This window comes from Pan paniscus, chromosome 4 (genome assembly GCF_029289425.2).
Source record: "Pan paniscus chromosome 4, NHGRI_mPanPan1-v2.0_pri, whole genome shotgun sequence".
Lineage (NCBI taxonomy): Eukaryota > Metazoa > Chordata > Mammalia > Primates > Hominidae > Pan > Pan paniscus.
This window is the reverse complement of record NC_073253.2, coordinates 59,773,842-59,801,455: the sequence shown is the minus strand read 5'-3', so window position 1 is coordinate 59,801,455 and position 27,614 is coordinate 59,773,842. Positions and strand designations below refer to the sequence as shown.

Genomic DNA, 27,614 nt, shown 5'->3' with positions numbered 1-27,614 from the left:
AATTTAAATGTTTTCAAATACTTTTATAATACATTAAAAAACATTTTAAAATCCAGCAATTTTAACAAATATTTTAATATGCCAATATGTACATGGAAAAATATCCCAATATGTATATGGATGAACACACAAACACATACGCATGCAGGCACAGACATAAAATATGTCTTATACTACCATATAGTATAAGAAATATTTTAATTCTCTCCAAATTTAATGAATATGTTTATTAAATATATTTATGCATTTAATACAATAAACATTTTAATCTTTCCAAATTTACTATTGAGTTTAAGACACTAGCAGTCAAAATCTCAAGGAAATCTTTAACCCAAAATTTCACCTGGAAATCATTAACCCAAAATCTTTCACCCAAAATTTCACTAAAAACAGTCATATTTTTAAGAGCAAAATAATCAATAGACACAAATTACAAAGGAGACACAAACATAAAGAATTTTAATTTGTTATTTAAAAAATATAAACTAAATATGGTACTTTTTTTTTTAAAGTGAAAGTAAGTTTATTAAGAAAGTAGAGGGATAAAAGAATGGCTACTCCATAGATACAGCAGCCCCTGAGGGCTGCTGGTTGCCATTTTTATGGTTATTTCTTAATGATATGCTAAACAAGGGGTGGATTATTCATGCCTCCCCTTTTTAGACCATATAGGGTAACTTCCTGATGTTGCCATGGCATTTGTAAACTGTCATGGTGCTGGTGGGAGTGTAGCAGTGAGAACGACCAGAGGTCACTCTCATTGCCATCTTTGTTTTGCTGGGTTTTAGCCGGCTTCTTTACTGCAACCTGTTTTATTACCAAGGTCTTTATGACCTGTATCTTGTGGTATGGTACCATTTTTCACTTATCCAACTGCCTAAAAAAATCTAAACGATAATCTGCAACAATATGAAAGATCCAATAACAAAGACAATAGAATGTAATTCTAATAGGAATGTAAATCTATGTAAATTTTCTAATAAGCGGTTTTGTATTATGTATCAAGAGCCTTACGATGTTTTAATCCTGAATTTTCTGTTTTTAATATCTAATCTAAGGAAATATTTAGAAACTCAATTCAAACATAAACTTTTAAAAGAAAATCAGATAAATACTAAGTGCCAGATCTATACCAAATTACACAGGACAACACAGGCATATAGAAGATCTGGGAAGTGCCTACCAAGGACATAGATCCTGAAGGTTAAATTATTTTATCATTAATCATCAGAAATTGTCTAAACCATATTAAAGAGTCGAAGTTCCACACAAGTCGGATTCAGTTAGGAATACTGACAGAGGTACTGATAAAAATGAGTTGATAAGGAGGAGGGTAGATCAGCAATCAAACCCCGAGGAGAGAGAAAGTGGCAAGTGCTGGCAGTACCCCACACAAGTATTATCCATGGCCAAATACGTGATTTGTCCAGTCTTGGTAGCAGGCATATCGCTATTAACAGACACACTATCAGAGCCAGATGCCATTAGACATGTGGCCGCTATAAGGTCCTCAGTTCTGACAAATGTATACCTGATTCAGCTGACAGTTTCATAGCAAAGAAGGATAAGAAAACAATGACAAATCTAAGTCTCCAAACTTAATTGTGACCATCAAAGAAGAAATGGTTACTATGTTATTCTAGAGACTATACTACCAAAAATGATCATTTACCCTAGACTGTAGAAAGGATTTCAACCTAACAATTGGAAGAAGATGAGAAGGCGGAGACATGAATGGTCATCCAAAACAGGAAGACAGTTAAAGGAGGATAAAGCTATCAGAAAGGGAAAGATTAGAGGCTAAAATGAAGTTATACTCGCAAAAATGTTAAGAACAGATAAGCAAAAAAAACTAGAGAGGAGATAAAAAGAGTAACTTTGAAAACAGTTAAGAGGAAAGTAAATTTGCAGATAGGAGAGAGTATATCAAACTTCTTTAAGTTAACTCAAGTCTCCAGATCCAGACAGATTACATACAAGATAGCAGAAAAACTCAGATGTAACTGCAAAACTGCTCTGAGCAATGTTATGTAACCCTGGAGAATGGGAAGGTTACCAGATGATTGGTGATAGGCAAATATTGCCCCAGATTTAAAAACTGGGATCATTGTGAACCACCATGGGTTCACTAAGAATAAATGTTTCTAAATAATTCTCAGCTCCTTTTGGACTGACTTGCTAGGTTGGTACATTTGGGGAATACCATAGTATGGGATCATTTCAGGAAAGTATTTGACAAGTCTCTTACAGTATCCTTGGGAAAGAAAGAAAGAAATCAGACGGCAGTAGTTAGGTAGCTTTGTAGCTGATTTAACTGACTTACCCCCAAATTCGTGGATTTGTGCCAACATGAAAGGGGCTAGGTCTTCTATGATTTGCAACCAATCTTGGTTTTCACAGCACTTCACACGTAACTCTATCATAGCAATTATCACACTCCATTACAGTTTTATAATTACATGTCTATTATTCCCTATAGCCTGTGAGCTCCCTGAAGGAATGATTAGCTTTTTTTTTTTTTTTTTTTTTTTTTTTTTTCTGAGACAGAGTCTCGCTCTCTCGCCAGGCTGGAGTGCAGTGGCACAATCTCAGCTCACTGCAACCTCTGCCTCCCGGGTTCAAGCGATTCTCCTGCCTCAGCCTCCAGAGTAGCTGGGACTACAGGCACGCACCACCACACCCAGCTAATTTTTGTGTTTTTAGTAGAGATGGGGTTTCACCATGTTGGACAGGATGGTCTCAATCTCTTGACATGGTGATCTGCCCACCTCGGCCTCCCAAAGTGCTGGGATTACAGGCGTGAGCCACTGCGCCCAGCCGGAATGATTACATTTTATCCATCTTGTTATTTCTAGCAGGGAGCCTGAGATTAGCACAGAGTAGACAGTCTGATACATGTTTATACATTTTAATTGAATTAAAAAGTTGAAGAAATTATTTTAATATTTACAGATGTCTCAAAGCTGAAAGGAATTGCTAATATGTTGGATGATAAAAGAAAAAAAGCCAAAAAGTTCTTGACAAGCTGGAACAATGAGCCAGCGCTTACACAATGAAATTTAATAGAGATATAAGCAATGTCTGGTACTTGGAATAAAAAAAAAATCAACTGAAGAACACAATGGGAAAGACATGACTAAAAACAGCTGGATGTTTTGACAGCTTATCCAACATGGGCCAGTAGGGTGCTATGATTCGTGTTGTTGGCATGAAAAGAAAAAGCAAACCTAAAAACAGATGAATATCACTGGTCAGACCACATCTACAGCATCATGCTTCTAGGCACATATTTTACAAGGGACCCCACAATTTAATACTTCTCCAGGAGACAAGGAGGATCATGGTAGACCTGGAGACCACATCATAGGAAAAATAGTTGAAGAAATGGAAGATAATTAGATTGAAAAGTGATCCTTCAGAATACATGACACCTAAATTCATGTTTCCCAATTACTATCTAGGGGAGCTGTACTATTTGTTAGTGTGGCTCCCCAAGGCAGAGCTAAGATTATTTTAACGAAGAAACAGAGAGTTGCATTTTAGTAAATTATAATGAATGATAATAATGAAAACTCTTCAAATATGGCATATATACATGCTTTCTGAGACTGACTTCCTCACCATGCAAGTACTCAGTTTGGGACTGTTCAGTTCAGTCACATGCCAGAGATTTGAAAACAGCAAATTCCTATTTGGTGTAACAGGTTTGAGCAAGAAATGTCTGATTTAACAAATATGGTTTCATATTCTTTTATGAGATAAAAACTGCTGGAAGGTAGAATGCTATTATAAGACTCATTTCTGAAGGAGACTGCATACCCAACTTTCCTGACACTGCTTCTGAGAAGGACAGGTTAGACCACTGCCCACTGCAGCAAATGCACCCATAGCCCACTCTGAGTTCCAGAGTGATGGTAGAAAATCTGGAAAACACTGCCTTGTCTCATGTGGGGCAGAGTTTCAAGACAGCAGAAGGCAAGGGAGATCAGGAACATCACCTTGTTATTCAGGTAAACTGTAAAAGTATATAAAAATATATAAGCCATCAAGAAGAATGAATTTCTAAGCTTTATTCCCACTCTCTTTGTATACTGACTCCCAGATTCATTGACTCATGTAGTACAATTTTATCAGCAAAAAAATTTTAAAAATGACTACTTAACTAATGGATAATGTATATTTAATATGCGATTTTCTAATCATCCTTCAAATGCCTTCAATAGCCAGCTACAACATGAGAGATATATCTGCATGTTTAAGATTAATTCAAATTATAAGGAGAATTCAAAAGTGAATTAAAATGTGACTTACAGCCAGTAAAATACAAGCAAGTCAATTTTTCAATGCATCTTGACTAAATGTAAAATATCATCTGTTTTTGTGACAAACAAGTCTGTATCATTAATCATATGCTTCCAGCTGCAAGAGCTCGCATTCAAATTAAAACCATGAAATAGCATCACAGTGTCAAGATTCACGCAAACTGATCTTTTAACAGATTGTGAGGGAAAAAAAAACATACATTAAAAGAAGAATCTGGAGAAAATGTTACACAATAAAAACATCTGAAAGAGCTTAAGCACACAAGATATAATTCTGGTTTTTGAACTGCATTGGAATTAAATGTTAAACAAAACTCACAGCCTGCTCTTAAACAACGAACACATCATAAAAAATAATTCTTTTTATAGCCACAGGGCTGAGAGTTTTGCTGTTTATATCTATCCCAGCATACAAATCCATAGTACTGCCAGGACTGTCCCCTCTGACTTTACTGGGAAGCTAGACAGGACAGTCTGCCTGGGTTTTTTTTTTTTTTTTTAGTTTAGTTCAGTTTGTGTCCAAAACTGGCCCAAGAATCATCTCTTCTTCAGTCACTACACTCTTGCCTGCCAGTTGCACAGCTCCAAACATTCTCCTTCCAGCTACAGATATTAAAATGTTTTGTTGTTTTAAAATTTGATTTAGAACTGCAGTAGATAACCTTTTTTTTTTTTTTTTTTTTTTTTTTTTTGCTTCAGGCTCCCCTAGGTCAGCAAGGCATAGTAATGTTCAAACAGTGCAACAGCAGCCACTCATTGCACATTAAAAACAAGGATGGTGCCAGGAACCAGCAAAGTGATATATTCTAGGTTAGCCATGTCAGGCATTTTCCAGTCCCAAAGCAGGTTTCATATGGTCAGCACATGGGCCAAATGATGCACATGGCCGTCCTGCACTTTCCCCTTGTGTCCTCCTCTGGTGACCTGCCCCATTGAACTCCCTGGACGAGATTCCCAGTGATGCTATGCAAAGAGGACATGTTCCTCTGAGAGTATTTTCTGCATTAGGGCTCACATTGTATTGCCATGGGACTTTACACTTTTAGGGTATAACCTGACATGCCACAACCTTTTCCTCCACTCTCAGTTGATACCTCTTTAAACTGGTGGCCCAGCCCTAGCCTAGTACACATAAAAACGATAATAGCCACTCTGCCAATCAAGGTTAATATTTCAGCTTCTCTAATAAACCTGGGGTAGACACCATGATACAATATATAAAAACAAGAAAAGTAAAAATTCAGAACTTTATCTCAAAATTGTGCAGGCTCTTACCTACTAGATTTCCTTATCTTGTAACCATCATTTCTTTGTTCTTTTGTTCCTTGTTCACAGAGATATTGTTCCAGATGATAAATGGAGGAGTATGTAAGATTTTAATTTCATCACAGCCTATAAAGAATATTCCCAATGAAATTTAATGTGAACTTTAAATTGTATATTATAGTTGGGCATGGTGGATTTCAGAAGGTTTGAATCCCGTAACATGGATTTTAAGAGAGAAAGCATTTTTTTTTTTTTAAAGGAAAGTAGGATGAGGAAATAATAGGAGCAGAACATGCAGTGACTAATCACTTACAAAAGAGAATTTTAGAGTCAAAGTATGCCTTAGAAATGGTCTGGAAAATATGCAGCTAAATCAAATAATACGTACTGAGACTTCAATGTTTACAGAAAATTTGAGTGAAACCTTTTATAAAACCGCTAATTCTTTTGTAATGCTACAAATTACTTAATAAGAGTTACTAATGTATAAATCTCTATTATTATATTTAGGATTTTCTTCCAGAAGAGTACCACCACACATCTTAAAATAGGAGGATCTCGATCCAGGTACAGTGGCTCATGCCACTTCGGGAGGCCAAGGTGGGAGAATCACTTGAGGCCAGGAGTTCAAGGCCAGCCTAGGCAACATAGTGAGACCCCATCTCTAAAAAAATAAAAATAAAAATTACCAATAGAACAGGATAGAGAATGCAGAAATAAAGCTAAACGCAACCAACTGACCTTTGACAAAGCACACAAACATATAAATTGAGAAAAGGACATCTTATTCAATAAACGGTGCTGGAAAACAAGATGACCAGATGTAGAAGAACAAAACTGGATCCCTACCTCTCCACTTACACAAAAGTCAACCCAAGATGGATCCAGACATAAATCTAAGACCAGAATCTGTAAGAATTCTAGAAGAAAACCTAGGAAAAACACTTCTGGACATTGGTCTAGGCAAAGGATTTATGACTAAGACCCCAAAAGCAAATGCAACAAAAACAAAAATAAATAAATAAATGGGACCTAATTAAACTAATAAGCTTCTGCACAGCCGAAGAAATAATCATCAGAGTAAACAGCCCACAGAATGGGAGAAAATATCTGCAAACTATGCATCCAACAAAGGACTAATATCCAGAATCTACAAGGAACTCAAACAAATCAGCAAGAAAAAAACAATCCTATCAAAAAATAGGCAAATGACATGAATAGATATTCCTCAAAAGAAGATACACAAATGGTCAACAAACATGTGAAAAAATGCCCAATATCAGTAATCATCAGGGAAATGCAAATTAAACTCATAAGATATCACCTTACCCCAGCAAGAATGGCCATTACTAAAAACTCAAGAAAAATAGATGTTGGTGTAGATGTGGTGAAAAAGGAATGCTTATACACTGCTGGTGGGAATGTAAATTAGTACAACCTCTATGGAAAACAGTATGGTGATTTCTCAAAGAACTAAAGGTATATCTACCATTCGATCCAGCAGTCCCACTACTAGGTATCTACCTAAAAGAAAAGAAGTCATTGTATCAGGAAGACACCTGTACACACGTTTATCACAGCACAATTCACAACTGCAAAGATATGGAACCAACATAAGTGCCCATCAATCAATGAGTAGATAAAGAAAATGTGGTACATACATACATGGAATACCACTCAGCCATTAAAAAAGAACAGAATAATGACTTTTGCAGCAACTTGCGTGAAGCTGGAGGTCATTATTCTAAGTGAAGTAACTCAGAAAAGACAAACCAAATACTATATGTTCTTAGTTATAAGTGGGAACTAAGCTATGGGTACGCAAAGGCATACAGAGTGGTACAATGAACTTTGGAGACTTAGAAGTGGAAGCCTGGGAGGTGGGTAAGGGATAAAAAACAACATATTGGTTACAATGTACACTACTTGGGTAATGGGTGTACTAAAATCTCAGACTTCACCAGTAAACAATTCATCCATGTAACCAAAAACCACTTGTACCTCAAAAGCTACTGAAATAATAAAAATTAAAAATTAGCTGAGCATGGTGATATCCACTTGTAGTGTCAGCTACTTGGAAGGCTGAGGTGGGAGGATCACTTGAGCCCAGGAGGTGGAGGCTGCAGTGAGCTGAGATCGTCCCACTGCACTCCAGCCTGGGCAACAGAATGAGACCCTGTCTCAAAAAAAAAAAAAAAAAAAGGAATAAAAAATGACTTTTAAAAGTATTTTAAGTAAGTTCAGAGATACACCTAAAGACTTTAAGCATCTTTTCTACATTTCTAAATTGAAAGCATACTCATTTTGGATCTTAACCAATCACCATTTAAACAAGTTTTCATCTGCTCCAGTAGAGATAATTTCGCCCTACAACTTGATAAATGTTTGCAAAATAGACAACTATATATAAGAGTAACAGCAAAGAAAGCCCAAATTTAAAATCTATCAATGTATCTATCTGACTACTATCCATCTTAAAGTCCACAGTAGTCTGACAACTAAGCGTCCAAGAAGTCTCCTCTGTGTTTTTAACGTCCTGGATTATAGTAGGTCTCTCTTAACTTACTGAACAAAAAGGGTGATTAATTGTTATCTAAATACATTTAGAAGATTTTGAAAGAAGAAAAAAAAAAAGGCAGCATGTGCTCTGTCCCTAGTTCCTGAAGTATGAATTGTTTATTGTAATATGGTAATCCCACTACCAGCTCTGGTTGTACCACCAACTATGATTTTGAAATAAAGGGTTTAAATATATATATATGCGTGTGTGGATAGACAGATAGATAGATAGATAGATAGATAGATATAGAGATATAGATATACTTACACAGCCCACATTTAAAATCTACCATTATCTTAAAGAAAAAGAACATGATAGTGGTGGCTCCCACTCCATGGAGATCACTGATGGCAAAGTACAGAGTGGGAAAACATATTTATGTTTTACCCGCTTGGCATATTATAAATAGAACAATCTCAACCAGGCATCTTGCCAAGATGTGGAAAAATGAAATAAGGCAAAACGCAAATGAAAAATAAAATTACTTTTTATGCCAAAATAAGGTCTGGATGGAAAACTTTAACCAAAGATATGGTCTGGATATGGTAAGACTTATAGAAGATCAGCTGAAGATGATTTGAAACTGCAAAGATTCTTGAACAACAAAAAAATGGTATTTCATTACCCATACACAAAACACAAACTGTCTAGATAGGAATTATGCTAATATATTTTGGAAGCAGATGCTTTCTAATATATTTTTTCACCTTAATGTCATTACCGTTTTTTCCCCAACCTGCTACTTTCTATAAGATCTGCACTTTGCCAAATGCAGAATCACCAACACGAATAATTATTATAAATATAACCAAAATGGTTGGGAAGAAAATGTTATATCACTATGGTTTTGAGTATCACTACGGCATGAACCACAACTGGGTTATACTGAGAAATCTCTCACTCTTTATATAATGAATCTGTCATTTTTTTTTATTAACTGAGTGCTGCTGTACACAGACAGATCAATCTGTCTTCTCTTATTAGCACTGAGATTTTAAAAGTCTACACATTAAGTTGATTGATTTGATAATTTCTTTATCTTAGAGTTTGAAGTGCTTACACATTTAATCTCAACAATTCAGCTATATACGATTACCTAGAAACCGACGGTTTTCTTTCCGAGTCCTTTCCCAGTCACTTTCATCTTTTTTCAAGCTTTTTTTTACCTTAATCTGTCTAAAATAAATTTTCATTGGAAAGCAATCCAAGAAAAGGGCCAAAGTCTCCACAAAACACAATTTCAACGATTTTTAACTGGAGATAATTAAGAGTATCTTTTAATTTTGCAAGTTATAGAAATATTTTTAATAGTTTTAGTGTGGTATAACTGACACACAATAAACTGCATATATTTAACACGTACAATTTGACAAGTTTTGACATGTATACATGGTGAAACCATCACCACAATCAAGATAATAAGTATATCCAGCACCTCAAAAGTTTTCTCATGACCCTTTTAATCTCTCTCTTTCACTTATTGCCATATTTTCCTTCTCCCACTCCCAGGCAATCACTGGTCTTTCTGTCACTAAATATGAGTTTGCATTTTCTAAAATTTTATATAAATAGAATACAAATTTATCTCAGTAGGAGAACACTATTTTATTTTGCTTGGCTTCTTTCACTCAGCATAATTATTTTGAGATTCATCCATGTTGTTGCATGTATCAATAGTTCATTCACTTTGATTACTAAATAGTATTCTATTATACAGATGTACTACAGTTTGTTTATCCATTCACCAATTGATGACATTTGAGTTGTTTCCAGTATTGTGTTATTACAAATAAACTTGCTATGAACATCTGTGTACAAGATTTTGCATCGATGTAAGTTTTCACTTCTCCTAAGAGTGGAATGGCTGGATTATCAAATTGGTGTACATTTACCTTTTTCAGAGACTGTTAATCTGTTTTCAAAAGCAGTTGTGCCATTTTACACTTTCACCAGCTCTATAGCTACAGTAAGTGGAGGAGTTAAGGTCTTCAAACCCTAACTGATTCCAGATCCTATCTTCTGTAGGCTCCATTTTTTTCTAAATTAGACATCAGCTTTGGCCAGAATTTGGATGACAGGAGATGGAAATTTAAAGAGTGGCATGGGGGAGTTTGGATTATAGGAGATAGGAATTTAGGGAGCAACATGGGGGAGTTTGTCTAATGACAAAAATAAAGGATGCTCACAGCCTGGGGAACTAAGTAATTCCTATCTCATTGGTACCAGGAGCTAACCTAGACGACGGAGACAAAGTAAAGATCAGTCAGAAAGAACAACTCAGAACAGAGGACCAAACTGAGCCACGAGGGTTGATCAGTGACAGCCCATGCTCTCCTGGACTCACCTTGCTGGCCCATTCATGCCTGTGGCCTCCCTCTCCAATGACCTCCCATCACCCCTCATAAGGACAAGATGCTGTTTACTTTCCATCCTAAATGACTGTGGTTCCGGGAGTTGTTAGGAGGCCAACGTGTTCCATGCTCTTATGTTAATAGTGTGGGGATAAAAACTAAACAAAGGAAGCAAGCATCTGACAATAAATGAGTCTACTGGAAGTGAAAAAAAATCCAATTTACCAATTTTCCTTTTATGGATCACGCTTTGGTGTCTAAGAAATCTTTGCCTAACCCAAAGTCACAAAGATTTTCTTATATGTTTTCTACTAGAAGTTTTATCATTTTAGGTTTTAAATTTAGACCTTGGATCCATTTTGATTCATGACACAAGACTGGAGTACTTTTAAATTTTGTTGGCTGTGCCATTATTTTTGTCTATTTGCTATTAATTTCTAATTTTACTGGATATTAACCAGAAAACACATAAAATATGGTCACATGTGTAAACATTATATGGATAATTCAAAGAACATATATTTTCTATTTGATTATAAAAATATACAATTATCAATTAGATCAAGTCTGTTAATTGGCTATTTAAATCCTTTATATATTTTTATTTATTTGATCTGTTATCTGCTCAAATAAGGAGGGCTAAATTTCCCTACTAATTGTGGATCGATCTGTTGACTTTACATTTCTCTTAGTTTTAGCTTTATATAGTTCAGGATTATGTAGTTAAATATTTAAAGGTTCATGATTACTTAGTTATCTTAGTATATCAATATGAAATCTTTTTCTTTAGTCTATTTAATGATCTTTGCTTGAATTCTATTTCATCTCATATTACTTTAAGTATTTCCTTTTTTATGGCCTTTTTTAAGGGTATCATTTCCTATATATATTTTTACCTTAACCTATCTTTTTTTGTAGAAGTGTCTTTTGTCACCATATATAGCTGAATATGTAATATTTTTATGCTATCCGTATTAGAAAAGGGAATTTAATCTACTTACATTTATTGTGGTTATTGATACAGATATACGTGTTTTCTATTTATCACAACTTTTTTGATTGTTTTATTTCTTTCTTTCTTGAACTTTGCTAAATGTATCAAATATTCTTTGCTTTTTGTCCTTACAGTACATTTCCTTTCTTAAAAAATCTTTATGCTTTAAAAAAAAAAGTTATGGAAAAAAATTCACGCACTACAGATAAAGCAAAATTTGTATTTGATCACGGTGAACTCTTGCTCCGTTCCCTAAGATAATTTATTATATGAGCTGAATAGGTAAACTTTCAAAACTTTCTTAAAAATTCATTTATGAATATATCATCCTATTTTTATTATCATGTTTATTCTTAATTGCCTTTAAGACACATAAACTTCAATTTTTTTCTTTTTTAAATCATAATCTATACCCTAAATAAGAAAAGAACATAATATACTTTTATGCTTGTTTCTCTTTACCTGACCCTGCCATCTTCCATGTTAAAATCAGAAATAAAGCTATTTTATGTGTGCATGCATGCGTGTGTGTATGTGTGAAAGAGAGAGAAATCGTAATTAATAGTTTATTTTTGTTTATAATATTTCTAAGTATGGTTCTTTTCTTATTAATTATATTTGGAATTGAGAGGGCTCATTACATCTAAATATTTTTTTTTCATATTTTATGCTTTTTCTCCTACTATTTCTTGATAATTTTGTCCTTTCCAGTTTCTCTTTTCTCTAAGAGAATTACAGGGATGCTAGAACTTCTGTTAACTATTCTCTATGTCTCTCAAATTTTTCCCCACATTTCTGAAGTATTCTTTTTGTATGTCATTCTGAAAAAGATTCCCTAGTTCAATCTTTCATTTCCCTAATTTATATGTGAGTTGTATTAATGACCATTTTCATTTTAAATTTTAAAGTCAAACTTTAAATTCTTAATTTCTGTGCTTGAGTCTTTTTCATGAATACATCTCTCTGAATGTCTTCTTCTGATCACTCTATTACCTCTAGGTCCTTGAATATTTTTTCTTCTCATTTTTCATTTGGCATCTTTCTTTCATGGTACTGATTTACTTCATATTGCGGTGTGTCATAATTATATGCTCATCTTTTGTTTGAGAATCTCTGTGTGCCAGCTCTTTTGTTTACCATTGTCTGTTTCCAGTGATTAATAGGGACAGACAAGTGGCTTGTCTCCTGTGTGGGTGGGCTTTCTAACCCACCTGGCAGTCAGCACATTACTGAGGCACTGCCCTACCTCTCTGGGTCTAGCACCCACACTCAAGGATTTAGTTTGTGGGTAAACACAGCTGCTATCCACTACTTAACACAAGGAGAAAAGAAAAATAAAGGCACAGCTCCAAATGTGGAGCTCCAATTAATAACTCTGATGAGCCCTTTGATTAATAATCCTGACGCATTCCTCTTTTATTTCGTGTTTCCATTGTCTGTACCTTTAGCTTTGTGTTGCTTTCTTTACTTTGTTGAGGATTTAAATCTATTTTTGTTATAGATTTAATTTATTGTTTCTTTTCTTACCATTTTTTTCATAAAATAGAATTTTGGCTATGGAAGAAAAATATAAAGACATATATAACAAAAGACATTTAAAAAAACAACTTCCAATTTTCAATCATGTACGTTGCTTAAATTTAAGGGCTTCACACACTTGTACCAACAGTGATAATTAACTTTACATAAATTCTTCGCATTATTGCTGCTCACAATGATGCCATAAATACCAGGGAATTTCAAGATTAAAATAATCAAGCATCTTCAGTAGAATCTTTCAACAATACTTTGGACCGCAAGAAATTAAATGCAACAAATTTTTGATTCCTCAAAAGAACACTACTCAGATCTATTTTAAGCAGCTTTGACGTGTCAGAGAATCAATCTAGTCTGTTAAGTAATAAATAGCTATAAGCATATTACCTCTTCAACAGTTGTTGAGTTGCCATTCCATTTATGGGAATCTAGTTTTATGTTTTTCTGAGAACTTCCATAATCATTATGGCCAACATCACTCTCCCACCGAAGTATACAAAGAAACAGTCTCAGAGGATGGTGTGTGTGTGTGTGTGCGTGCGTGTGTGTGTGTGTTCACCCACACCTGGGCATGGCAGGGACTGCATCCTCAGCCTGGCATGGAGTTGGTATTCATTAAATATTCACTGAAATGAATTAAATAACAATAACAAAACAACCTTTTGCTTGTTAAGTGTCTAGCATTACTCTTGCATCTTGGGTCATAATTTGGCAAATTTCCCTCCAGCTTGAAACTGCTGAGATATTTTATACTATAGTACAGTGAATCCTTAAGATTATGGTTTGTTTTTCAATGATTCATAACTCTCCAATCTTGTTTCATCTGTAAACTAAACTTAGTGTATCTCCATGACTTTTGTCTCATCTGTCCCTTTTCGTAGACTCTTTTCCTCTGTGAAGTCTCCTTTCTCCTTCCTATATGATCCTAACTGCATCTTATACTCAGTCTTGTTACAGGACTTACCACACCAGACTGTAATGCTTCTCAAGGAAAACATCAGAGTGATAGGAACTTTGTCAAGTTAGTATTAGTTATTTTTTATTTTATGTATATACCCTGCCTCACACCATACACACAAAAAGCTTTGAGACTTATCCAAATGTTTACTGTACAAAAAAACCCAAAAAACAATAATTGAAGAACCCAGGATGAAAGAAAAATAGAGTGAACAATGCTACATAATCCTGTACAGAGGTTAGAGGTAGGATCTACGATTTGTAGGGGCCAAAGCAAGATAGATACTATGACTTTCAAGATAAAAATAAACTAGTTACGTTATACTTAAACAAGAGAATTGTTATCAGCATCTTCGACTGCTGGAAAAAAAAATAAGTAGCCTTGGAAAAGTTAAGTGCGCCCTGCCCAATATCCCATGGCTTGTTTTGTTAGAGGAAAATACTGGTCTCTTGACTTCCAGTGCTGTTGCTGCACTACCACACTGAAACTAAATACACAGTGAAAATTAGTTGCTATTATGGCAATCCCTGGGAGAAACAAATACTTATTCCCTTGTGAGGGATAGGAAGTAAAACTAAGAACCCAACACAAATGTTCTGTGAGGCAGTTTAGTAGAGTTGGAAGATACGAAATGACCTGATGGCCCCTGAAGAGGAAACAGTGGTGCAGCAGCAACCTTCAGAGGCACATGAGATCCTCATTGCCAGGGGAGTCAAAAGGCCAGAAAAATCATTTCTAGAACATTCTACATGTATATATAGTCTTAGAAAAAGTGGACCCTTAAGTGCTATACTAGACTATGACTGGGAAGATAAATTTTTAAAAATTTCCTAAGGCACTTCTCCAGAAGAAAACAAAAATTAAGGTCAGGTCTACCTCAGCCAGTAACAGACTTCTGGGCCCCTAGATTCATTTATTTGGCTCTGCTGACTGTTTGGCTCAGTTTTCCCTTAGCAAGTGTAAAAAACGCTTAAACACCACCACCCTGGGATCCTATTTAACCAATTCAGATAGCTGTGGCCTTTTAACTCACATCCAAGTGACTTGGCTTTATACCAATATCATTTCCCCTAGTATAGGCTAAGCCTAAGTGAGAAAGTACACAGCTCAGGGAGCCAGGAGTTAACTGGCTGTTGTCATTCCAAAAAGGCCTGGTTCTTTTCCTTGATAAGGAAACAATATTATATCAAGAAGTTGCAGTCATTCAGTATTACATATCACACTAGATCCATGACTATAAAAAGAGAATTAGTGGAAATACCACCATCTATTCTTAAAGCATCTCTCCAAGGAGCTTTAGATAATTGAAAATGTTCTCTTCCAGCCCAATCCCTTGGGAAATAAATAGAGGTGATTTATTAAAACTTACATTTTACGTATAAGAAAATAACAAGAAAATCAATTGCAGAGAGTGGCAGAGGATCTTGAGGGTATCCTCTACTTGCTGAACCACACTTCTTCCTTAGAATTATATAATAAATACAGAATATGTACATTTACTTGTGTATAGCTGCCTGTGATTTACCTATAGTAAGGTCAAAAGCATTCTATGGACATGGTCTTCCTTGAGCCCTTCTTCTGTGCTGTCATTTTCCTTTGCCAGGGAAATGGTTTCTCACCATCCCTCCCATGGACACCTATGTCTGGAAATGTCTAAAACACTTTTCGAATAGCAAGTTGCTTTCTCCTATACCAGCAAGAAATTTTTACAACTCCACCTGTCCCTCAAAGCAATGTGGCCACAATAACCTCTGCAAGTCTGTCTGCCTGTGCTGTTTCTTTTTCTAATACCCAACTAATTTATTGATTTATATTGTCTTTACGTCTCCTCTGGCTTTGCAGTGTGGCATGAGTCTCAGAGCCAGTGATTACATTACATTCATAAGTATTTAGCTGGAGTTTTAAAAAATGAGAGATGGTAGTGGGGATCTGGAGGGGGATGATGCATAATATACATGGAACTGTGAAAATGCGTAAGATAAAAATTAAAGAAGTCTTCTTTCCTCTAAAGTAAGATTTAATAAAATGAGACTCTGACGAAAGAAAGCTTTATTTTGGTGAAAGACATCAAATGGCACGTGTACAAAAGACAGAAACTAAAAGAAACAGGCAGCAGTGCCCCCTGGGTTGCCTGTCAAGAAGTGTGTCCTGTACAGTTTCTGGAGAAATTAAGAAATGCAAATAACCTGGGCAGATTAACAGCACCCGAAGATAACTAGCAGGATACAAACAAACAGCACCTTTCACTATGAGGAGGCGTATTCCTCCAGGCAAACAAAGAAACAGGACAGAGTCAACATCTGTTTCATATAACAGCTTGGCTGCTGACAGAAGAAACCTTAAAAAAATGGCTTAGCTGACAATCCACAAAAATCATTCAATCACTATTGCATGGGCCGAAGCAAACGAGTAAATGAACACAACCTGCACTTTCTATATTACCCTAAAAAAGTTGTCTTTTCTTTATAGGAAGAAAAAAATTAAAATGAAAATGCAAACAAAAATCTTCATGAACTTTCCCCTTTTGATTGACAACAGGCAGCAATGAATACCGAATCATAAAAGACAGCCAGCTGCTTTTCAGCTTGTCGTTGCCTTTCTCAATGTCAATTGTGAAGACACCACTTTCAAAGAGAACATTGGGTAAGGATGGTGGCTGGGATGGGGCATGGGGAGACAATTCAGATGTAACACATTAGAATATTAAGAGGAAGAAAACAAGTCATTTGACACACCCAATCCTGGTTACAGAATTCAGTTAGGGAGTATTATGATGTCTGGGTCCTTATCAATAAATAATAACACACCAAACATGTTAAGAACTAAAAATTTCCATCTCTGGATTCTATCAATTCACACATACAATTTCAAAATCAAGAGGAAAACATTCATGACTGCATAGAAATCTGTTTGTAAATTTAAGTACTGGACATTTCTAAAATGCAACATTATCAGAGCTGTGACATCACTGCAGTGTGGACAACTGCTTTCAACTCAGCTAAATGCCAGATGCTTCACTTACTTTCATAATGCGGTTAAAGTACATAAGGCAAATGCAAAATGAAAGCAATTAAGAGGCAACGATAGAAGAGATTTTTCAGGTGAAATGTGAAAACAGAAGGAAAGGTGATGAGGTGGAGCAGGACAACATCATTTGATATTAACGCACGCAGAGTGCCAAAACTATGCTAGGTAGCTAAACAGAGACTCCAGTGAGGGCCTTTTCGAGTTGCTTCTCAGTTTAAACAGGTGTAACATCTTGTTTAAGTGGAAGAGAGGTATGACCACAAACAGAAAAAAAAATCAATACATGATTTGCATTATTTCTGACCTTGGAAAAAAGGCTTTATTGAAAGGTGTCCTTTATTGCACAGAATTGAGAGGCGGCAAAGTGAGAGTATGATCATTATAAAAGCAAATCTTCCATAATGTGAGCTATAGGCCAAGCAAATTCTCAGTGGTTGACCTGCATTTACTAATTTAGCCTTCACAAGGATTATATGACATAGGAACTATTATTATCTCACTTTACAGATAAGGGAACAGAGATACAAGAAGGTGGTAGACTTGCCTAGAATCATACAGAATTTCTGGGCTTTGAAACAAGTCACTAGAAGGAAGGAAAATTCTTTAAAGAGTAATCCATCAGTCCATTCAGCATCCTTGTTAGGTATCTTGTACAATATCCAGAAAAATAAAATAATCTAGAGCAAGACAAGCACAGTAACTAATTAAAACTAAAAGAGAAGGAATTGAGATTAGCTTCACCAAAAACCTCCTGGATAAAAGACTATATAGGAAAACAAAAAGTTCACGAAGTAATACTATAAAATGTCCTACGTAGGAATCAGAACTAATATCCAGGCTTGCTAATACCTTGGATGGTATTAGAAAACCCCTTCAGGTGTGAAAGGGCCTAAATGGATATCTGTTCTAGGCCTATAAGAAGTAATAGTTGACTTTAAGAAGTCAAGTATGGAAGAGTTTCCTCTGGCACCTCTTACTTGGTTTATGCAGGAACAGTGCTTGTTTTGACACTATAACCACCACAACTTTCTAGAACTGAGCCTGGCATGTAATACATGCTCAGTAAATATTTGCTGAATGAATGAATTACAAAGAATAAACGAATAAAACAGTGAAATGTTTGTGGAAAGTTTTAGATAGTTTGGAAAGTAGAAGTAAGACTTTGATTCAGAAGGTAGTCTTGAAGAAATCAAAGGAGGGAAGCAGGATTACAGAACCAGAAGTCAGAACCATAACTGAGCAAGAGTTTGACTTGAAAGATCTCTAAATAAGAGAGTGTGAGAGAGAAAATGAATGATAAAAGCAACAGAAATAATTAGAGATTAAGTCCTATAAATGTTTTTGAGCAGAGAGCAAGGTATTCATGTTTTGTCAATATGGTATTTTAGGGACGGGCGCAGTGGCTTATGTCTGTAATCTCAGCACTTTGGGAGGCTGAGGGCAGATCATTTGAGGTCAGGAGTTCGAGACCAGCCTGGCCAACATGGCGAAACCTCGTCTCTACTAAACATACAAAAAATTAGCGACGTGCGGTGGCTCATGCCTGTAAACCCAGCTACTCGGGAGGCTGAGGCAGGAGAATTACTTGAACCCATGAGGCAGAGGTTGCAGTGAGCCGAGATTGCACCACTGCATTCCATCCTGGGCGACGGAGCAAGACTCCGTCTCAAAAATAAATAAATAAAAAATAAAAAATGGTGTTTTACCAACACACTGTTAACCAAAAAAAAAAAAAAAAACCAAACCAACATGTGAAGACTTTAAATCATGCAAATAATAATGATACAAACAGCAGCAAATAACAGGTGGGAGCACTTCTCTTATGCCAGGCCCTGGGTAAAGTGCTGTAGGTGTAGAGTGCACTGGTTAGGCACAAGAGCTCAGACTGATACCAACCTCCTGCTCCAAATGACCACAGTCAAATCATCATGTCTGGTGTTATCTTATTTGTGAGATAATAATAGCATCTACTCTCTAGGCATGAAGTTGCAAAGACTGAGACTGTGTAGGGGAGAGAAAAGGGAATAAGGGCAAAACAGAAGAAGAAAATTTAGAGCTCCAATTTCACAAAAAGATAGGCATAATCACTGCAGCCTGGAGGGTGTGACAGGTAGTTGAGAACAAGGCATTCTTAAAATAGCAAAACAGAAATGGCCCATCAAACCACTGGCCTAGACTATCACTGTGTCATAATTTACCTTGTACTTCTGCACTTAATTTTTTTCCCTTTCATTTCATTATTTTCAAAATTTTCACTAATTTCCTATTTCTCTTTTCATGAATGTCTCCATCACTGAATGATGAGTTCCCTGAAGATGAGGGCTGTGCTTAGATCTTTCATTCTCTGCCCATAGGACCATGCTAGACCCATAATTAATTGTGGTAAAATGATCAAGTGAACAGTAAGAAAACACCACATGAAAAGAAATTGATGTGAATGAGAATTTTAAGAATTTTTCAGGAAAAAGATATAAAAACACTTTCACAAAACAGAAAATTGGTAAGAGGAAATAATAATTTTTATAAGTAATATATATTCAACACATATATATTCACACACAAACATATATTTGTGTGTGCAAACATATAGTTTGTCATTAAGATACCCCAAAAGTGACTTTCACTGAGTGTAACTCCATTATTCATTGTTTCCTCACCCCATACCATTTCTTCTAAATAGATAATGAGCACAGGTTTATGCGCTTCCCTATTTTGAAGAAGTGAGAATTTTAACTTAAGACTGGGAAAGAGAGTGAAGAAGAGCCTTGGAACTATCTGAAAGGGGTAGAGGAAGGACATTAGCAGGGAGAACAGGGGCCATGCTGTTCTCCTGAATTAACCCCAGGATAAGGAGAACTACCTGGGCATTCCTCACTAAGAATTCATCACTGTCCTGGCTCTTAATCTCTATATTTACCACCTATCTTCTTGAGGTCCTCCCCTGAATTCAGAATTTTTCTCTGATTGACAATGTGATTGAACTCTGATTAACCTGTCTTCTGGGCAACCCTCCACTGGTGAATAAAAGCTTCATATCTTCACACATTGATCATAAAACATATAACTCTCTCCTCCCAGAAATTCTCAGTCAAGCAACTCCCTCTCAGACAACTTGATTTCAGTCAGTCATAATTCCCCCTAAATGCACATACACCTTATTTCGGGATGATCCCCTTCATATCTAGCATACACGTTAACTCCTAGGAAAGCTACACTTTATACAGGTTAGCCTAGCTTTTCATGTGTTCCTGGTTGAGACATAACCTAGTACCTAGCCTCAAAAAATATTTGAGGAAATGACTTAGTGAATGAGCTGTCAAGAAGTCAACTCCCTTAAGTGCTTGCCCCCAAGCATGTGACACAGGATACACAATTGGATTCTACTCAGAAAGTCCCCTCTTCCTTCAGACACTGTGTCAACTGGAAACAGAGCTATTAAAGTTGAGGAAGTAAAAGAATCTATGCATAGGCTAGAAATTTGCTCTTCAATACTAACACATGCCAAAAACTTATGTATCACTAGCCTGGAACGAATGTATCTGCTCTGATCCCTGAGGCTCTGCCTTTTACCTGCATCTCTTAACCTCATTACGAAATAGGTACCAACTAAAACATAACCACCAAATCCTATGGTATCCTCTCCACTGTAATTTCCATTTCAGCAACTGTCAGGGAACAGCTCTTTCGGCAAAATTAAACCTTGCTTGAGAACAGACCTATTCCCACCTTATGTACCTCTAGTCCCCTAACTTGATCTTTCATTGTACTGAATTTTGATGGCACAGAGCCAACCTTACGAATTCCTTGGTGTTCACTTTTTTTAAAACTGTCCACATACAGTTACTGTTTGTTTCATCCAAGTAAACATCATATGTAATAAATGTCTTATTAACCAACCAATAGTTTCTTATACCTGGAAGGTGTTCAATAAAAGCTTTGTGTCCAACCTAAAAATCAAATACTTAGTAACAGCCATATTTAAAACCCATATAACTCTCAAACCATGCATTTACAATGTGTTCTTTGATTTTTAAATATCCGTAAGTAATATTATTGTCACCAAGGAATAATCAGCAGAAGCCACAAAGCAAAAAAGCATTTTTTATAAACCATGCATCTGGAAATTTTAAATAGGAGAAAGATTATTTTGTTTCATTTGAATGTTCTGCCAGCTGCTTGTATTTCTTTTTTGAATTAAATTAAATTAAACTAATTTCTAGACGTTAATTTATCAATAGTTTCTGAGCAACCATTGTATTTAAGGTTTTAAGCATATGGCATGGTTAATATGCCATACATTTATTTTTCTTAAAAATACAATTATAATTTAAAATACCCTAATAGAACACAGTCTTTTAAAAACTTTGCATAGAAAAATTATTATAAGAACATTCATGTTTTATAATTTTTGGAGTCAAAATGACAAAACCAAATGTCTTAAAGAAAAATCGGAATTTATTGATCATGGTTGTTTTATATATTAATGCTATAAAGCTAAAAGTGAATATGAAATTGACTGGCAGAAGCGAACCTGTCCTACACATAGCGAACTGCAAACAGACACCTGAAAAGATCAGCCAGTACTTTACTAGATAAAAATAAGAAGGTACCAAACGCTATTAAAATGGCGTAAAGTTGGTGTTACAATCTCATCAAGCTAAAAATAGGTCACAGTTAGAATGACCTTAAGGGAAAATAAACAAAACAAAACAAAACAAGGTAAGGCCAATATCACAAAGTGATTAAAGAGATGGAAGATAACTCTCTTCTAAGTCATTAAACTCACCGATATCATACTGAACTCCAGAGCACTTAGTATTTTCATGTGCCATTAGAGAATTTAGTGGGTTCACTGAATTGACTGATTTCTTTGTTAATCTATTTACATGGGTTAAGACCCTGACTAACATAAAACACAACCAAAAAATGCCAGACAGAGAGTGTAATGAAAGACTGAGTGATGTATGGTTTGGGGTACAGCCTATCCGATAAATGTGCTTGGCCAGCAAAGAACCCATTGGCAAAGATTTATTATCGGAACAAATACATTCTAAAAAGATCTAATACAATAAAACCTGCAGTATAAACACAAACTACTCTAAAATACAAATCTTTTCCCCGAATAGTTGATCTTTCAATGATATTAAAATTATCTTCATATGTTTTATTCAAGAATTTTTTGAACACGTAAAACCAATGAGCTGTATAAATTGCCAATAATAGTGTAATTCTTTGATTCATTCAAAAAACCCCCAAAGTTTATGTTACTTAGAACTCTTCAACAATTTTTAAAACATATACGAAGAGAAGGAAATATTTCTAGGAAATATATTATCAAGATAAAAATGAACCACCTACTAAAATAAGTTATCATTATGTTTGAATTACATATAATACATTATTACCAAATTAATAAAAGTTAAGGGCAGACATAGAAATGATTTGAAATGTTATACCTCCAAGTTCTTTTACATTCAAGATGGCATTCTGGAATGGCACTGCTTTAATACTAAAACCTAAAATTAGAAAACAAAAACATAAAAAAAGAATTAGCAACTTTTAAATTAAAACACTTAGGATGCTCAAATCGTCTCTTTTTAGGCTGGTTAAGATTTATTCACTTTTTGTAGCTGATATTTATACTAGAAACACATAATTTCCAAGGTAAACTGATAACTGAATATTATCTTCTGCCATTATCAAAACATAGTTGTTGTGGCTGGGCACAGTGGCTCACACCTGTAATCCCAACACTTTGGGAAGCCAAGGCGGGCAGATCACGAGGTCAAGAGATCAAGACCATCCTGGGCAACATGGTGAAACCCCGTTTCTACTAAAAATACAAAAATTAGCTGGGTGTGGTGGCACATGCCTGTAATCCCAGCTACTCGGGAGGCTGAGGCAGGAGAATCACTTGAACCTGGGAGGCAGAGGTTGCAGTATCGGGCCACTGCACTCCAGCCTAGTGACACGCCGAGATTCCATTTCAAAAACAAACAAACAAACAAGCAAAAAACATAGTTGTGTATTACGGCAATATATAACACTATCCCCTTTACTTCAAAATATTGCCTTATTCTTTAATTTAATATGTAATGTCACTCTGCAACTTTTATCAGATATAAGAAAGATATTTGAAAGTATAGAGAAATTTCAAAGAAAATATTAAATCTATGAGGACCTCTGCATTTAACTTTAATTCTTAAAGTTAATGTCTTATAATTCTTTCTCACATATAACTCAGCAACCCTAGAAATTAAGGTACTTAAATTATAACCATTTCATATTAGAATTACATAGCATTTATGTTAGTGTCTTCTTTAAAGGACATGGTTAATACATCATGTATCTATTTTTCTTTTTTTTTTTTTTTTGAGACGGAGTCTCGCTCTGTCGCCCAGGCTGGAGTGCAGTGGCGCGATCTCGGCTCACTGCAAGCTCCGCCTCCCGGGTTCACGCCATTCTCCTGCCTCAGCCTCCCGAGTAGCTGGGACTACAGGCGCCCGCTACCACGCCCGGCTAATTTTTTGTATTTTTAGTAGAGACGGGGTTTCACCGTGTTAGCCAGGATGGTCTCGATCTCCTGACCTCGTGATCCGCCCGCCTCGGCCTCCCAAAGTGCTGGGATTACAGGCGTGAATCTATTTTTCTTAAAAGTACAATCATAATTATCCACTTATGCATAGGCAATCATTTTATAATACATGTAATACAAGGTTTATATTATAAGAAAATATTCAGAGTATACAGTTCTATGATTAACTATATATTTATGACTTAACTATTACCATTCAAGACAATAAATTCAACTGTGACATATGCAAGTGTGTATATACCCATTCTCACACACACACACACACACACACATGCAAATATACACACAGATTCTTTCTGAAAGGATCCACAAGAAACCAGAGCTAATAATGACTCTCAGGAAAACTGGGAATCTGGAAATTTTAAATAGGAAGAAGATTCTTTTGTTTCATTTGAATGTTTTGCCATGTACTTATATTTCTTTTTTGAATTAAAAGCCCTATGAATTTCTAGAAGTTAATGTATCAATAGTTTCTGAGCAACCATTCTACTTAAGGTTTTAAGCATTATTTAATATGTATAATTTTAAGATCAAAAAAGTTTCTTTTTCAAGAATTTATCAACAAAGAAGACAAATTATGAGTCTTTGAGGTAAGTTATGAAAAAATATATAAAGTATTACATGGATAAAAACAATTCTTTCAAATGGGTTTGTTTTGCTTTATAAAGAAGGAAATCATTACACACCTTCTTAGTCTAGCCTATCTTTTGCACTTCTTTGCTGCATGTTATCCCAGTACTTTAATAAGCTGTACATTACCTTCCACCTAAAGCAGTACATAGTATATAATGTTTGAAGAACTGACTTTGGAGTCAGACAGAACTAGGTTGAAATTCTAGCTCTGTCCCTTATTAGCTCTGTGAATGTGGGCAACCTACTAGCCTTGCTCGACTTTCTCATCTGTAAAACAGGGATGATAATATCTACTTCATAGGGTTGTTATAAGGATAAGATAATATATGTGTTGTGTTTATCACAGTGCCTGGTACACCATAAGCATATAATATACGATTGCTGGCATTATGTTTCCATTGATGCTTTTTCGTTGATGATTTAATCATTAGGTATACATATTTTCTGCCTGCCTGAATATAATTACAAACTTGATTCTGGGTGCTCACTTATTAATCTAAGTATGTAGTTGGAGATGTAAAAGTTACCATTGAATGAAAAGTACTTTTGTTGGAGTGACGAAGATGTCAACAGCTGAAGTCTGCTGCACAGAAAGGATGGAAAATGTTCATTGGGCCCTCTAACAATCTTCTAAAACATACCCCTTCCTTTGTGGGCTTAATGCAGATTGACACAGTCAGCACAGCATTATGGTTAATGGTGCATGAAGTCACTGAATCTTAGTAAATGAGCAGGAGGAAAGAGGAGGCAGTCCCATGTGGCTGAAACACTGGCATGTACCTGAGCCTGCAGGAAAGCCTCTCCAGGTGTCTGGCCTCTGGGAAATTAAGGAAAGTCAGTGCCAATCATAATATTCCTGCTGGCACAGAAATTCACCTGCAGGAGAGTTGGATGCCTGAATGTATCTACCTACCTCACACGGGTGTTATATGGATTAAAAGGCAATGATGGTGAAATCCTGAAAATGAAAAGCTCTCTGCAAATATTAAGCAGTCTATTAGTGGTTATGCTCAGGACAACTCAAGTGTAGATTTTCTAGAGAAGTAAGACAGGCACAGGCCTCAACTTTGAAAAGGAAATGGTTATGGAGCACATCACCAATGTTTAATCTGCTTTGATTCTTAAAAGCTGACAATACGCAGGCTCTCAAAGGGAAGTAATATCCTTCCAGAAATTGCTGCACCTATGTGCAAAATACAACTTTTGAAATTTATTAACCCAACAGGCAGATTATGTCACTGTTATTGTCTTTAAATTCTTGCAAAGTCTTCATAATAAGTTGACTACTAAAACGTCTTCAAAAGTTCACACTAAGCAAAGTATCCTAGCAATGTTATTTTATTATTTTATTTTTTTTGAGATGGAGTCTCGCTCTGTCACCCAGGCTGGGGTACAGTGGCGTGGTCTCGGCTCACTGCAACCTCCATCTCCCGGGTTCACGCCATTCTCCTGCCTCAGCCTCCTGAGTAGCCGGGACTACAGACACCCACCACCACGCCCAGCTAATGTTTTGTATTTTTAGTAGAGATGGGGTTTCACCATGTTAGCCAGCATGGTCTCGATCTCCTGACCTCGTGATCTACCCGCCTTGGCCTCCCAAAGTGCTGGGATTACAGGCACGAGCCTCCGCACCCAGCCCCCTAGCAATATTATTTATAGGCATATAAATGTCCCGACAAAATAGTCGTAAATGTTTTCTCCAAATAGAACTTGTGTGGTTAGATTTATACTGCAAAGGTATACACAGTCATCCATGTTGCTGTCTCCATATTATTTTTACGGTTTAGCTTCAGTAATTAATGTTCAAAAGACAAAGTCTAGATAGACTGATTAGTCCAGAAAATAAGAAAATGTACTATTTACAGAAGAGAAACAATGTTTTTTCTATTTTAGTCATTCTAAACATTTGAAAGGATTAAATGGAACTAAAAATCTAAAGTCATACTTTCAGTTCACCAGAAGGACAACCAAGAAGGGAAATTATTAGACTTTTTTTTCCCTTTACATCAGGTTGGATGAGGCCAAGGGGGAGAATTAATATAATATTTAGGAGGGATACCAAAGGTCAAACCATCAAAATACCTTTCTCAAAGGGTTGCTTTGAGGAATAAAAGCTACCAGACAGCGTTTGCTCTAGAGAAAGAAAGTCTAGGTTCAAACTCTTCCTCTTCCATTTATTAACTGTTTGACTTTGAGCAAGCTAACTTTGTTAGGGAAGCATTCTCTGGTGTCCTCGAACTAGACTGATTTTTCTGAGTCCATGTTTTTCCAGTATTCAGTACCCCTCCTAGGTGATTTTCACAATTGTAACTACACATCGGTTGATTTGTTTTATATTTGTTCTCTGGCTAGACTGCAAGGATCCATAATGAAGAAACAAGCTACACTGTATTCTGTAGGTCAGTGCTTGGCATACAATAGGATCTCAATATGCTAAGTATTAATATCTATTTCCTAATATAGCTGCTATAACAATCCTAAAGTTGGTATCAGTACTACTGTCCCAAGAAGAAAGTGACGCTTACAGGCATTAAGTGCTTTGCCAAAAGTACTAAGTGCTGGCCAGGCACGGTGGCTCACGCCTGTAATCCCAGCACTTTGGGAGGCCGAGGCGGGTGGATCACGAGGTCAGGAGTTTGAGACCAGCCTGGCCAAGATGGTGAAACCCCGTCTCTACTAAAAATACAAAAATTAGCTGGGCGTGGTGGCAGATGCCTGTAATCCCAGCTACTTGGGAGGCTGAGGCAGGAGAATCGCTTGAACCCGGGAGGCAGAGGTTACAGTGAGCCGAGATCAGGCCACTGCACTTTAGCTTAGGTGACAGAGCAAGACTCTGTCTCAAAAAAAGTACTAAGTGCTATTCGAAACTTAAAACCAGGTCTCATCACCAGAGCCCTACACTACACTGTAGTGTCTCCTCCATATACCAACAAACTGAGGGATTCACAGCATTTTGTCCAATTTTGAGCCTAAATACTGGTGAAGTCAACTGACCAAAATACACATGTGCCTAATAAATGCACTAATTTACTGTCCTCCCTGTTTATAAATAACCCAACACCTAATAAACCCACTAATTTACTGTCCTCCTGTTTATAAATAACCCAACACAAGAAACCCAAATAAGGGTTTTCAGGTCTATATGACATTGGTTTCTTATTAATGAAATAAAAATAATAGCATGAGTTTAGAATGTACATTTTGTAGAAATAATTAATAAAATCAGGAACTTAGGAGGGGAGGGAAAAAATGTTCAACTGACTCATCCATGACAGTGTAAATACTCTCTTGCTTCTTCAAACAGGAAGTGTCCTCTGATGCTATCTTCAGGGTGTCAGTGTGCTAACGTGACAAGGTACTATCCTAGGAGTC

The 27,614-nt window shown here is 36.1% G+C and overlaps 1 protein-coding gene across 2 annotated transcripts in view; it reads right to left on the bottom strand.

The window, feature by feature from the left end:
* Positions 1–27,614, bottom strand: part of ARL15 (ADP ribosylation factor like GTPase 15) — a 431,830-nt gene that overhangs the window by 255,597 nt on the left and 148,619 nt on the right. For both annotated transcript variants that reach the window (XM_014344906.4, XM_034960100.3), the window contains one exon: positions 22,471–22,530. In XM_014344906.4, coding sequence (XP_014200392.1) covers positions 22,471–22,530 — 60 coding nt within the window. The remainder of the gene's footprint in view (positions 1–22,470; positions 22,531–27,614) is intronic.